Below are 11,718 nucleotides of genomic sequence, written 5' to 3'. Positions count from 1 at the left end.
TGGTATAATAAGCAACCCTACATTTTTTTGTGATGAGAATAAAAATGTTCACCAGTGCAAAGATCTCCAATGGTCCTCTTGGTGATAGTAATAAATTTATTTCGCATGGTTTTTTATCTTTTTATTTGCATATCTTTCTATGATTTTAAGTAGTATTCCTATGCACTCAACCCTCAATTATTCATATAAATGAAGAACAGAGGCAGAGATAACCCAAAGCTGCAGAACCACCTCCCCCCAATATTCTTGAAGATAAGATGAAGAGACATAGGCTAGACTACATGTTCTTATATATGTGTGTGCTTCCCCTGATATTGAGGCTTGCAACTTGGACTTCTTTCCCTGAATCCCCAGCACCTAACATAGTGCCTACAAAAAAGTGAATTAATAAGAGATTGTTGACTGCTTCATTTTCAACAAAAAACCTTCCATAGACTTCAGTACCAAACACATTACCTGACGCAAAGCTGGCACTTATTCATAAGTACTTGTTGATGCATCAAATGCATATAGATTGCTCAAGTTGATACATATTCAGGGAAAGGTGCAATATTAATACAAAAGACTCAGCTGTGAAGAGACAAAGGTCTTTTAGTTTGTCTAATGACTTTTAGCTAATGGCTAAGAGCAACCGATGGAACCACGTTCTAAGGAAGTAGAATGGCCATCTCTATAGGTCAATGTATATTAGTGTCTTAGGTTGTCTGCTAGGCTTACAGAAATCCAAGTACCTCAATTCTGATGTAAGAAAAATAATGCTGTAGGAATTCAATATATTGTCAGTCTCTTGGCTGGGCTACAGAAAAAGGAGGGAACAGGAGAATCAGCGTAGATATTAGGAGAAATAACCAAAAAGCTTGGGGGAAATTAGATCACTAAAGAGCACATCACAATGGTTTTCAAAGGTTTCAGCCTATAAACTATTTTGACAAGGAACCAAGACAGTTTTTGACTCCTGATCCCACAAAATGAAGAAATAAAATCATATGTTCATGATCGCCAAAGGTTAATTCCATCTTTATTGGAGTCCAACTTTTCTCATTGGATGATATGGGTCCAGAGAAGTTAAGGGATTTCTCATGGGTCACCCAGATAATTAGTGGAGGGCCAGGCCCAGATCTAGGTCTTCTGACTCCCAATCCAGTGTTTTTTTCCATTACCTCACCCTAATCACTATTTTGTCACACTTTTTGCTTAGGCCAATAACCATGGGGAGTGAAACATGGAAAGGGTGACTACCTTTTCTAAGCATTCATTTTTGTACTTTAAAGTATAAAGATCTGCAACTGAAATTTTGAGATATATTTAATAATTTTCATCACATGACCGTCTCTTTTTATGAGACTAGAATTTCAGACCAGCCACCAAGACTACCCGGAAAACCTCCCCAGACCCATGCTTTGATGATCATCAATACAACTCCAGGCAAGAATGAGGAAAATAGACATTGGACAAATTGATTGGAGGTAGAAATAGTCCTAATTCCTTCCTCTCAAGGGTGAAGGAGAACAATGAATGATTTTTAAACTTGGGAACTGAGAAGCTTGTTGACCAAATCAAAGGCTCCATAGACTAGAAGAGGTAAGTCAATCTGAGTGTATCGAACAAAGCAAGCAAGAATCTCAGTCGGTTCTAAGTTTGACCTTTTTCATCTCCTTCAAAGTAGGAGATAACCTTTAAATTGATTAAATAAATTCCAAAATGAAGATTTTAAAAAACCTGTCTTTTTAAAAGCAAGCCAATGGCACTCTAAGTCTCACCACCAGAGGAGTCTTTCCACAGGATCATAGATTTAGAGTTTTACGGCCTTTGAGGTTACTGTCAACTCCCTATTTTACAAGTGAGGAAACTGAGGCCCAGAGAAGTGAAGTGATTTTCCAAGAGTCACATAACTAGTAAATATCTGAGCCAACCTTCCAGTTCAGGTCTTCTTACTCCAAGTCCAGCGCCCTATCCATTATGCTACCTTACCCCTTTTCTGGACCTTTGAGGTGAACACAGGTCATTAACTTGCTTGGAATCCAATCCTCTATGTACACTAAGGGTGGCCCCAAACACCTCATTTTGTTTTTTCCAGTTGATGGGCCAGACAGCTTTCCCTATCCTGGAGTACACCCCTCTGCAGTTAGCTGGCCCATGCTAACTTTCCCTTTGAATGTTATTCAGGTTCAACTTTCCTACCCTCAACAAAAAGTAACAGACACCAACAGATTCATGCAAAATCTTTATTTGGAACATGTGCATTAGGTAGCAGGGTTAATCACCCTTAAATAGTAATATAGTACAGTAACAGTATTTACATTGTGCAGAGAAATACAAAGCTCTTTGAAGACATTCATCCCATTACATTTTACAAATATCTCATTTGCTTGCTTTATTCTTCCCCTGTCCTGAATGTCCCCTTTGCCTCCCCTTCTCACCACCCATTCTCTTGGACTGGGTGACCTGTAGCCATGGTTCGGAGCTGGCAACAAGCCATTATCTGCTGCTGCAGCTTGCCATAGGGCTCCCCTAGCTGCTCTCTGTAGCTGTGCTCACTGACACATGTGGGCAGATGCAGATTATCTGTGGTTCACCAGGGCACTTGTCTTTGCTGCATTTCAGAGATTTCTGCAAGGATGTTTCTGGTTATTTTCTCAGCCAGGCCTGGGTGTGATGGTTGGGATTTGCTGACCCAGGTGGAGAAGACCTCATTTATTTTATAATCTGGAGGTTACTGCCATTTCCCCTGGCTGGGATGTAGCATTTTTATTTCTAATTCCTGCCATATGCTGCTCACAACTGCATTCCCTTTCCTCCCACTCCAAGACAGTGAGGGCTACACAGCGAGTCTCTGGCAGTGGGGGTTGGAGGGTGAGGGGAGGAAAGAGGAAGCTAAGCTGCTTCTTTGGCCCAGCAGCTGAGATCTAGGGGACCTGGCTTCCATATGGGAAAAAGGACTATCTTCTGGAAAACACCGCCTGGCCTCCCTGCCCCAAATCAGGGTCTTTGTGCTAAGGGGAAGGAAGGCTGGATTCTAGTTCAGGTTCCTGTTTCAGTTACTTAGCAGGGGCCACGGAACAAGAAGCCCCCAATCTTCTGCATGTTGTCTGAATAAAGACAACTACGCAATAAGAGTTCATAAGCCAAAGCCAACAATTAATATAGAGAACCCTCTGACTTTCCCCCTACCCAGGACCAGGACAGTCCTAGGCCTGCAGCATCCTTCAGGTTACTCTAGAAGAAACGTGACATAACTTCTCTCTCTCCCTCCCTCCCTCCCTCTCTCTCTCTCTCTCTTTCCTCTCTCTCTCTCTCTCTCTCTCTCTCTCTCTCTCTGTCTCTCCGCGACATAACTTCTCTCTCTCTCTCTCTCACTCACTTTCTGTCTCTCTTCGTGTGTCTATCTCTCTTTCTCCTGCTACTTTATTATCTCCCTGTTCTTGGTCTGGTCAGTCCTGGCCAGAGGAAAATATCCTACTCTTTGGAGAGACCTCCCACTGTGCAGATTCTTAAAGGTCATTTGGAATGTTTTTCCTAAACCCAGTTTAGAGTAGCAACTCCACTCCCATAAACAGACTCACAAAATCTATAGCTTGAGTGAAAAAAAAAAGACACAAAAATTCCTCACTAGCAATAGCTTAGTCCCATCCCACCCTCATCTCTTAAGTCCTGCCTCCATACACAGACGGATCAGGCAGTCCCTGTTTTAAGCAGAACAATGGCCCCAAATATGAAAGTCTTTGTTTGTAAAAACTTATAACATCAGAAATATCTCCACAAGGTCAGATATTTATATAACTATAATCTTGTGGCACTCATCACTTTCCAGAAGATGACACTTAATTAACACTTAATTCTGCATTACTTAGTAACTTTTGCAAAGTTGGCCAACAATCACAAATATACTCTTTGAAAGTTGGTGGATTAAGCCTGGCTTCCTTCCAGATACTTTTTCTAATAGAATCAGAACCTGATTTTCTCTACACAATCATTAGCGTCCCCTAGTCTGCTGCTAGCACCCCAGCCATAGAAATTCCGTAACAAGCAATTGCTGGGAAACGTCAATGTTTTGCTCTCTGAAAGTGATTAGGGTCATTTCAATCTACCTCATTGGTGAGCCACTTGAATTTGTGGTGGGTGTTATTGAAATGCATCCTAGATCATGGGATAGGCTATTCCATAGGTCAATGTGTGTCCCACAGATTTGGGATAGTTTGTTTCACCATGGTGATTTTAAATAACAGTGGCCTTTCACCAATTAAAAAAAATAGTCCCCAAACAGTAAAGCCCCATTAAGGATTTGATCAGTGTGGGAATTCCCTCCTATTCCATAATGGAATGGTACAACTCCCACTAATTAATAACATCTACCCTAACCAAACTGGCCAATAAACCCAATGATACTAAAAGGAAGGGTCTCAAAAAATTCCCTGGGCCAGAAAAGTTATGCCCAGCAGAGATTGGGGTGTGTGTGTCAGGAACTAAAGGCTTCCTAGAGGGCAATCTTTACACATTTTGTTCATACTCTAGGACAGGCTGTGGTTATAGCAAAGGACACGGGGAAAGAATATTGAAACATTATCTTCAAAAAGTTTGCTACAAAGCATGACAAATCAGAACCAAGTTGCCATTAGCTAAATTTGTTTTCTTTCCTTTTTAAAGTATCATTTACTTCTATTTTACATTAGATTTTTTTCTATAAATTTCTAGCTTAAAATTGGTCATAACTAAACTTTAATCTTTTAAGTCCCCAAACTCTTGATAAACATGACCGTGTTAATAGCCATGTTTACCAAGAAAACATGTAGCCAATAAGTAGTAGTGAAATAGTTTATTGTAGTTGAATCGAGTAATTGCTCCCAAGTAATCAATTATACTCCATTTAATGTGGAGCAAACTCTGTGTTTATTGATGTTATTGGATTCAAATCTTCAAATAAGCCATATTTGGGGATGATACATTTGTCAGTTGTCTGATACTAATGGAAGTCTCAAAGTCATTATCCTCTATACTTCCTAAATTATTTATCTACCATAATGGAATGAGACATTTTGCCTCCCTTTTCCTCCTTTCTCTTGAGTTTCCATTTTTCTTTTTCCCACTGTTGACATTAGGAGGAATCTGGAGTAAGAACAAAGCTCAGTTTCACTTTTTTCCAATCATTTCTAGGATGATATTTCTAATTTGAATACCTTTAGGCAATACGTTGATAGTTTTTGAGGGGACAGGGTTAGTCTTTGAAAAAAAAAAAAAAGAAGATTCTTCCCACTTTCTAAAATGTGAAAAGGACACCAAGTCCCAAATAGGCTTGTCAGGTGGTTCAGTTTCAGGCCAGTTGGCCCTACACTAATCTAAGTGGTTAACCAATGACCAAAGTTTGAGTGAACCATTCCCCACTAAAGTCTTTCCCAGAAAGAGCAATTCCATGGCCATTCCAAGCAGTGACTTGGCCCTGGTCCCTACTGATATGAATGCTATATCTTATTGTAACTTTCCAGCTGGAAAAGCCAAAACTTAAAATGAATAATAAAATATATGCCAAGATTGTTCATTAGTATATCTGAGGGGATTTTGAAGAATGATTTACATGGATCTTATTTTGTTTATAATAGACTAAATTTATAAAGCTCTTCTGTAAGGAAAAAAAATCATATGGTGGAGATATAAAAAGAGTTGTCTAAAGCACCACAAGGGTTGTTTTTGGGGCCAAATTACAGACCACCCAAAAATGATCATTTCAGGAAGTTGAGATGAATAAAAATAGATAAGGGAGCCTTTTGAGAAAGAACAATGTAAGAGACAACTCTCATGCAAGGAAGAAGGGGGATGGAAGCAAGGAACCTTCAAAAGAATCCAAACAAAAATATCTTACAAAGAGAGTGGACAGAAACACATAAAAAATTCATAAATAAAGTTTGTGCAGATTAATGCAATATTAAACAGCAGAATGTACAGGCCTCAAAATACTCTTTTGAAATGCCACATATTTAATGTCTCAAAGCAATATTTTTAATACAGAGACTAATTCAGAACCATTCCAGGTAAAATGCTTAACTCTGTGCATGTGTACGTGTGTGTGTGTGTATGTGTGTGTGTGTAAGCGTGTGCGCGAACACACACACGTGTATGGTGGTTAGGGAAGAGGGAAGTATTGGGTGAATTGGAGAAGGTCTATTTCAGGGCTGTACAATCAGACACAATATGAAACCACTTTTTGGTAATTCTAGTTAATCTGGCACCAGTTATGATACTTGGAGGATTTCAGGTGCACCCTGAAAAGGATGACTTCCAAAAATACCCCATCAGCTATGTTTGTGAAAAATCTTTGTGAAAAATTCATTTTTAAAAAGTTAATTAACCCCATAATATTTTTTTATATATAGACATCTCTTTTCACAACAAAATCCAAATGGCAGCATTGTATACGACTATGAGATATAACACGTACATTAAAGCATCAAACTGAACCCTCCTTAGGGTTCCCTTCACACAAAGGGATACAGATTCTTTTAAATATAATACTTCTTTAAAAATCTGCCACCAAACAATAGTTTACATCATAGAAAAATAGTATTCTCCTAAAAAGAAATATAGTTACTTTGTTAAAATGGGCTATTTTAAATCAGCATTTTTTTCATATAAAAGAATTTCTAAACATCCATACAGAAAATAAAAGATAATACTGAGTGCAAAACACACAATGGTATTTTGTATGCAACTGACCAAAATATTTAGTTGCTCCATAAATAAAATCCTTAGTCCATTATGGCACAAGTCTTTACCCCTTAGGAGCTTATAAGGTATTGCTTTTATTCCCTAAATGTGGCAAGTTTACTTACATGATTAAAGCAAATTCTTTTCAACAGTAGGTGGCCAAATTGATTTTAAAATGATCAGTCTCTAACCTTACGTTCGTTCCACATTTTCCCACAACTCAAAGTGCAGAAGGACTCTCAGAAACAATGTATTTCCAAGATTCCATCCTATAAACACAAAAGCTTGGGCTTTAGAGATTCAGAAAGGGAGCTAACACATTCACATTCTTTTCCAAATCATTTTTATAGTATTCTGGTGTCTGACCTTTGACACTGAAGGACTAGATGAAATGCCCATCCCATTTACACCCTAGCTACCTCCATCAGTGTGAAAATACCTTGACAAATGTAGGCACAACTTAATTAGAACTGCTACAGAAAGCAGGTGTGGCTTCAAAGAGCAAGATTTTCATTATCTCCACAAAATAGCTCTGGAAGAACGATGAATTTCTATTGGCAGTGGTAAAGGCTTTATCAATACACCAAAAACTAGTGATGATTTCTAAGCAAACAATTGGGGCAGGCAAGCTGATCAGCCCCAAATCAGAGGATACTTAATTAGCAGGCTGGAGGGTTCAAGATTTTGCATATCACTCATGTCAGACTCTTTCAACTCGGCTAGGATCGTACGTATCTGTTAAAAGTCAAGAAAAGGAAATAATTAGTAACAGGTCAATTAAACACTTTTAATCCTCAGCCAGTCAGCAAGTAAAGAATAACATAAGGTGGTGCAGTGAGTAGAGCACCAGCCCTGGAGTCAGGAGGACCTGACTTCAAATCCGGCCTCAGATACTTGACACACTTACTAGCTGTGTGACTTTGGGCAAGTCCCTTAACCCCAATTGCCCTGCCCTTCCCCCCTCCAAAAAAAAAAAAAGAATAACATATGGGGGAAAAAGCAACATTGTCCTCCTCTTTCTCTTTCTTCTTCCCCATTCTTCAGGGCCTAAGTCAAGTTAAGCTATTTTTGCAAGACTGTTTACCGTGGACTTGGATGTGAATTTCCACCCATGTTTTAAAAGGAAGCGCATTCAGTAATTACATGGGAGGCAGGGCACATAGGTGAAGGAGTGACTAACATTTTGAGAGATTTTTTTTTCTGTGTTCAAAATGTAATACAATTAACTTTGAAACAAGCTGATTTCTGTTGTGTACATTTGTGGCTGAGAATGCCTTTTGTTTTTTTCATAGTTACATGCTTAACACAATGTACCAACTTCTCCAAGTGAACCTGAATTTCCGTCCTGAAACTCAAACGCTACAACGTGTTGGCTTGAAGAACACTCAATTCTTGGCTGCTTGCCAGACATTCTCTAAAAGGGACGAGAGAATGAAGCTGAGACCCTTAGCCAGAAAGAGTGGGCCTCCTGCTTTCAGAACCATGATCACAGGTGCTCTTGGATGCTTGGAAATTCTGCACAGTGCTTGGTTCACCTGCTGGATTAACTCAGCCTCCAGTCCAAAATGGGGCACTCACAAATTCTGGAATATGGGGTACATCCTCTCTCTCCCATTAATCAAACGTGAAAAATAGAGGATCCACAACCCTTTGATGGAGGTGGGGCTGTTCTACCAAAGCATTCTACCAGACTCAAGTCCAGGCAATGCTCTTCAGAGGCACATGCTAGCTCTAAAGATGTGATTCTATCATCTTCCCCTGGGTTGCTAGATTTGGGCATACTGAATTCAAAATGACTTCATTTCATGAATCATCACCTAAAGGTTTCTTCTTTTTTTAAAAAAAAAATTTAAAGGTAAGAATGTTGAAAAACTGCCTGGAAGGAAGGCTGGCACAGTTTGGAAGTTTTAAAAAGGAAGAGCAAGATGTTACTGCCTCCTGGTGTTATGGTAGGTACACGCAAGATTTACACATCAGGAGATCTGAGTTTGAGTTCCAGCTCTGTTTGCTAACCAAGATGACATAACTGGTAAGTCTCAACTCTTTTGAGACTCAATTTTTCTCATCTGTCAAACGGGTTTAAGAAAGGGAAAGAAGTGAACACACATTTATTAAACGCGTACTGTGTACCAAGCATTGGGTTAAGAGCATTTTACAAATATTATCATCTCATTTGATTTTTATAACAACCCTGTGAAGTAGGTGCTATCATTATCCCCATTTTACAGATAGGAAAAGGCAGATAGCAGTAACAGGACTTATCTAGGTTCACACAGCTAGTTAATGTCTCAGACTGGATTTAAATTCAGATCATCCTGACTCCAGATCCAGTGTTCTATCCTTTGTCACCCGTCCCCTGCCTGTGTCCCGAGGGCCTTGAGGATCACATGAGATCATGCCTAAAAGTGTTTTGTGGCTTTAACACAATATATTTGTTATGGCATAATAATAAAATCATTATTTCCGCTTCCCCTCTAACTTGCTGCACCTCATATAGGCCATGTAGACAATATATTAATGTCTTTATCATCAAAATGTATTCAATAATCACTTCATTTTATTCGGCTCAGCTTACTGTGTTGCTATGAAGATCACGATGATTTAAAAAAATATTTGGGGGACCCTGAGTCAGTAAAGGTTGAGATACTTAATGGTCTAGGCAATTTCTGTACTTAATGGGGGCAACACTTGAAGCGTTCAAAAAATGCTTTCTGTGTTAAAAAGAAGCATCTCTCCTCACGTCTTCTTCTGAAATTCAACACTCAGAATGATATTCACTGCTAATGTGACAGATTCCGACGTGAACCAGAAAATGCTGAGCTTTTGGTCTGGAGTTGTACTAGGCCTCTTGCTGGGTTAGTTTCTTTGAGGAATCTTTTGTTAACAAAGCCTGGCTTCCCTGCCGCCCACACTGGGGAGAGGGAGACTTTTCATTCATGAAAGTTTGAAAATGTCAAACTTGCTGCTCACTGAAGGCCTGAAAAAAGAAATCCCTCCTAAATGCCAAGTTAGTTGGATCATCAAGCTAGATGATAAGTTGTTACAGAGCACCTCCACGACACAGAGCTGCTGAGCAGCTACGCCCTGGGGCAGTCATTGGATAAATACTTATATTGTGTTGAGTCATGAAGACTCCTTCCAGAGTCTCCAGTTCAAGAGAGATGGGGCTAGACTAACTGATAACAACAGCAGCATGTATATTTCACTTTGAGGTTTGCAAAGCACTTTACCAATATTATCTCATTGTAGCTTCACAATAATCCTGGACAGGGAGTGAGGGGGAGGTGTTATTTATTATCCCCACTCTACAATTGAGGAAACAGAGGGACAGAGATTAAGTGACTTGCCCAAGGTCACACAGCTAAGACATGTCTGAGTGATTTGGACTCAAGTCTTCCTGACTTCAGACCCAGAATTCTACCCATTCACTGTGCCATCTAGCTGCCTAGGCTCAACCGGACTTGTCAGCCAGTGTGAGATTTCCTGAAGGCTGCTGATACCTGTCTCTTGCTGGCATGGTCAGTAGATGGTCACTGGACTAGAAGATTCACAGATCTGAGTGTATGTCTGCATGGGGTGTTATAAACCAAATCTGTTAACAAGACCGTGGTTCTGTTCTGACCCTGTTAAATTTCATCTGCCTCTGTTCCGTAAGACAACTCACCAAGTACTTGTAAGTGCTTCCTATGTGCTGGGCTCTTTGCTAGGGATGGAAAAATAAAGAACAAAATAAAATAGGGCCCTGACCTCAAGCAGATTACATAATCGATGCTTCAGTACAAGAAAGCTAGATGATGCCATAGTATGTAGATAGCTGCGCCTGGGGTTGGAAGACTCATCTTCCTGAGTTCAAATCTGGCCTCAGACATTTGGTAGCTGCATGTCCCTGGGCAAGTCACTCAATCCTGTTTGCCTCAGTTTCCTCAGCTATAAAATGAGCTGGAGAAGGAGACGGCAAACCATGCTAGTATCTTTGCCAAGAAAACCCTAAATGGGGTCATGAAGAGTCAGACAGAACTGAAAAACAGTTGAACACATGCTTCAGTTCAGCACAGTTCCCTGACAGCAGCTCTTCAATGGCATGACAGTGAGCCACCAATAGATTAATGGTGGCTTAATTAAGCCATCAACACTCCTCTACTGAGCTGAAAAATAGAAAACTGGATATATATATATATATATATATGCATATATATATATATATGAGATTATATATGAGATCTTTTCTTCCTTTCTTCCTTCCTTCTTTCTTTTCTTTCTTTCTTTCTTTGTCTCTCTATCTCACTCAGGTTAGAAGTATGGCAGCTACTCATGGCCCAGCTAGTAAATGTCTGACATTCAGGAAAACTTTGTCCTATTCCATTTTCCAATCTTAGCCAGCTCTCAACTCCTTGGACATCCTGGTGGCTCCTCTCATTCCTGGGAGCTGACCATATTAATGCCGAATCTAGTGTGGACACCCAATGAGCCTAGTGCACTACAGCTCAGAACTCCCAAGATCAAGAGATTCTCCAATCTCAGCCTCCCTGGTAGTGGAGGGTACAGGTATGCACCACCATCCCCAACCACGTATGAGATCTTATAGACTTTCTTCCCTTTTAAGGAACACAATAGGAAACCTAGTAAGTGCTCAATAAATCCCTGTTGAATTGAATCATGCAGCAGAGATGGCCGAAACAAACAGAGGCTGAACACAATCAGGACCTTTCCAATTGTGGGCCAGCATTGGATTACAACACAATCCATGTGCAGATGGGATCTACCAGTGAGTCAGTTCCAAAAGGAATACTAAGATAGTATAGAACTAACTCCTTCCATCCACAATGAAGGCGCTTTGGTTCAGGGAAAGGAATAATACCATATAAGAAAGACAAGAAAGTCCAGTCTACAAGCTCACAAGGGACCCCTATTTTACATAGCAGGAAAAACCAGAATTGATTGTATCTACAATTTCTGGTCCACTGTCAGGAACTGAGGTGGAGAAGGGTAGCCTTAAGTCATAAAGTCAGAGCTGGGAAGAGA

General features: G+C 39.9%; 1 protein-coding gene across 3 annotated transcripts in view; it reads right to left on the bottom strand.

Moving 5' to 3' along the window:
* Positions 1-3,325: 3,325 nt before the first annotated feature.
* Positions 3,326-11,718, bottom strand: part of JCAD (junctional cadherin 5 associated) — a 76,827-nt gene continuing 68,434 nt past the window's right edge. For all 3 annotated transcript variants that reach the window (XM_036761673.1, XM_036761671.1, XM_036761674.1), the window contains one exon: positions 3,326-7,431. In XM_036761673.1, coding sequence (XP_036617568.1) covers positions 7,397-7,431 — 35 coding nt within the window. In that variant the 3' untranslated portion in view covers positions 3,326-7,396. The remainder of the gene's footprint in view (positions 7,432-11,718) is intronic.

This window comes from Trichosurus vulpecula, chromosome 5 (genome assembly GCF_011100635.1).
Source record: "Trichosurus vulpecula isolate mTriVul1 chromosome 5, mTriVul1.pri, whole genome shotgun sequence".
NCBI lineage: Eukaryota > Metazoa > Chordata > Mammalia > Diprotodontia > Phalangeridae > Trichosurus > Trichosurus vulpecula.
This window is presented reverse-complemented; position numbering and strand designations above follow the sequence as displayed.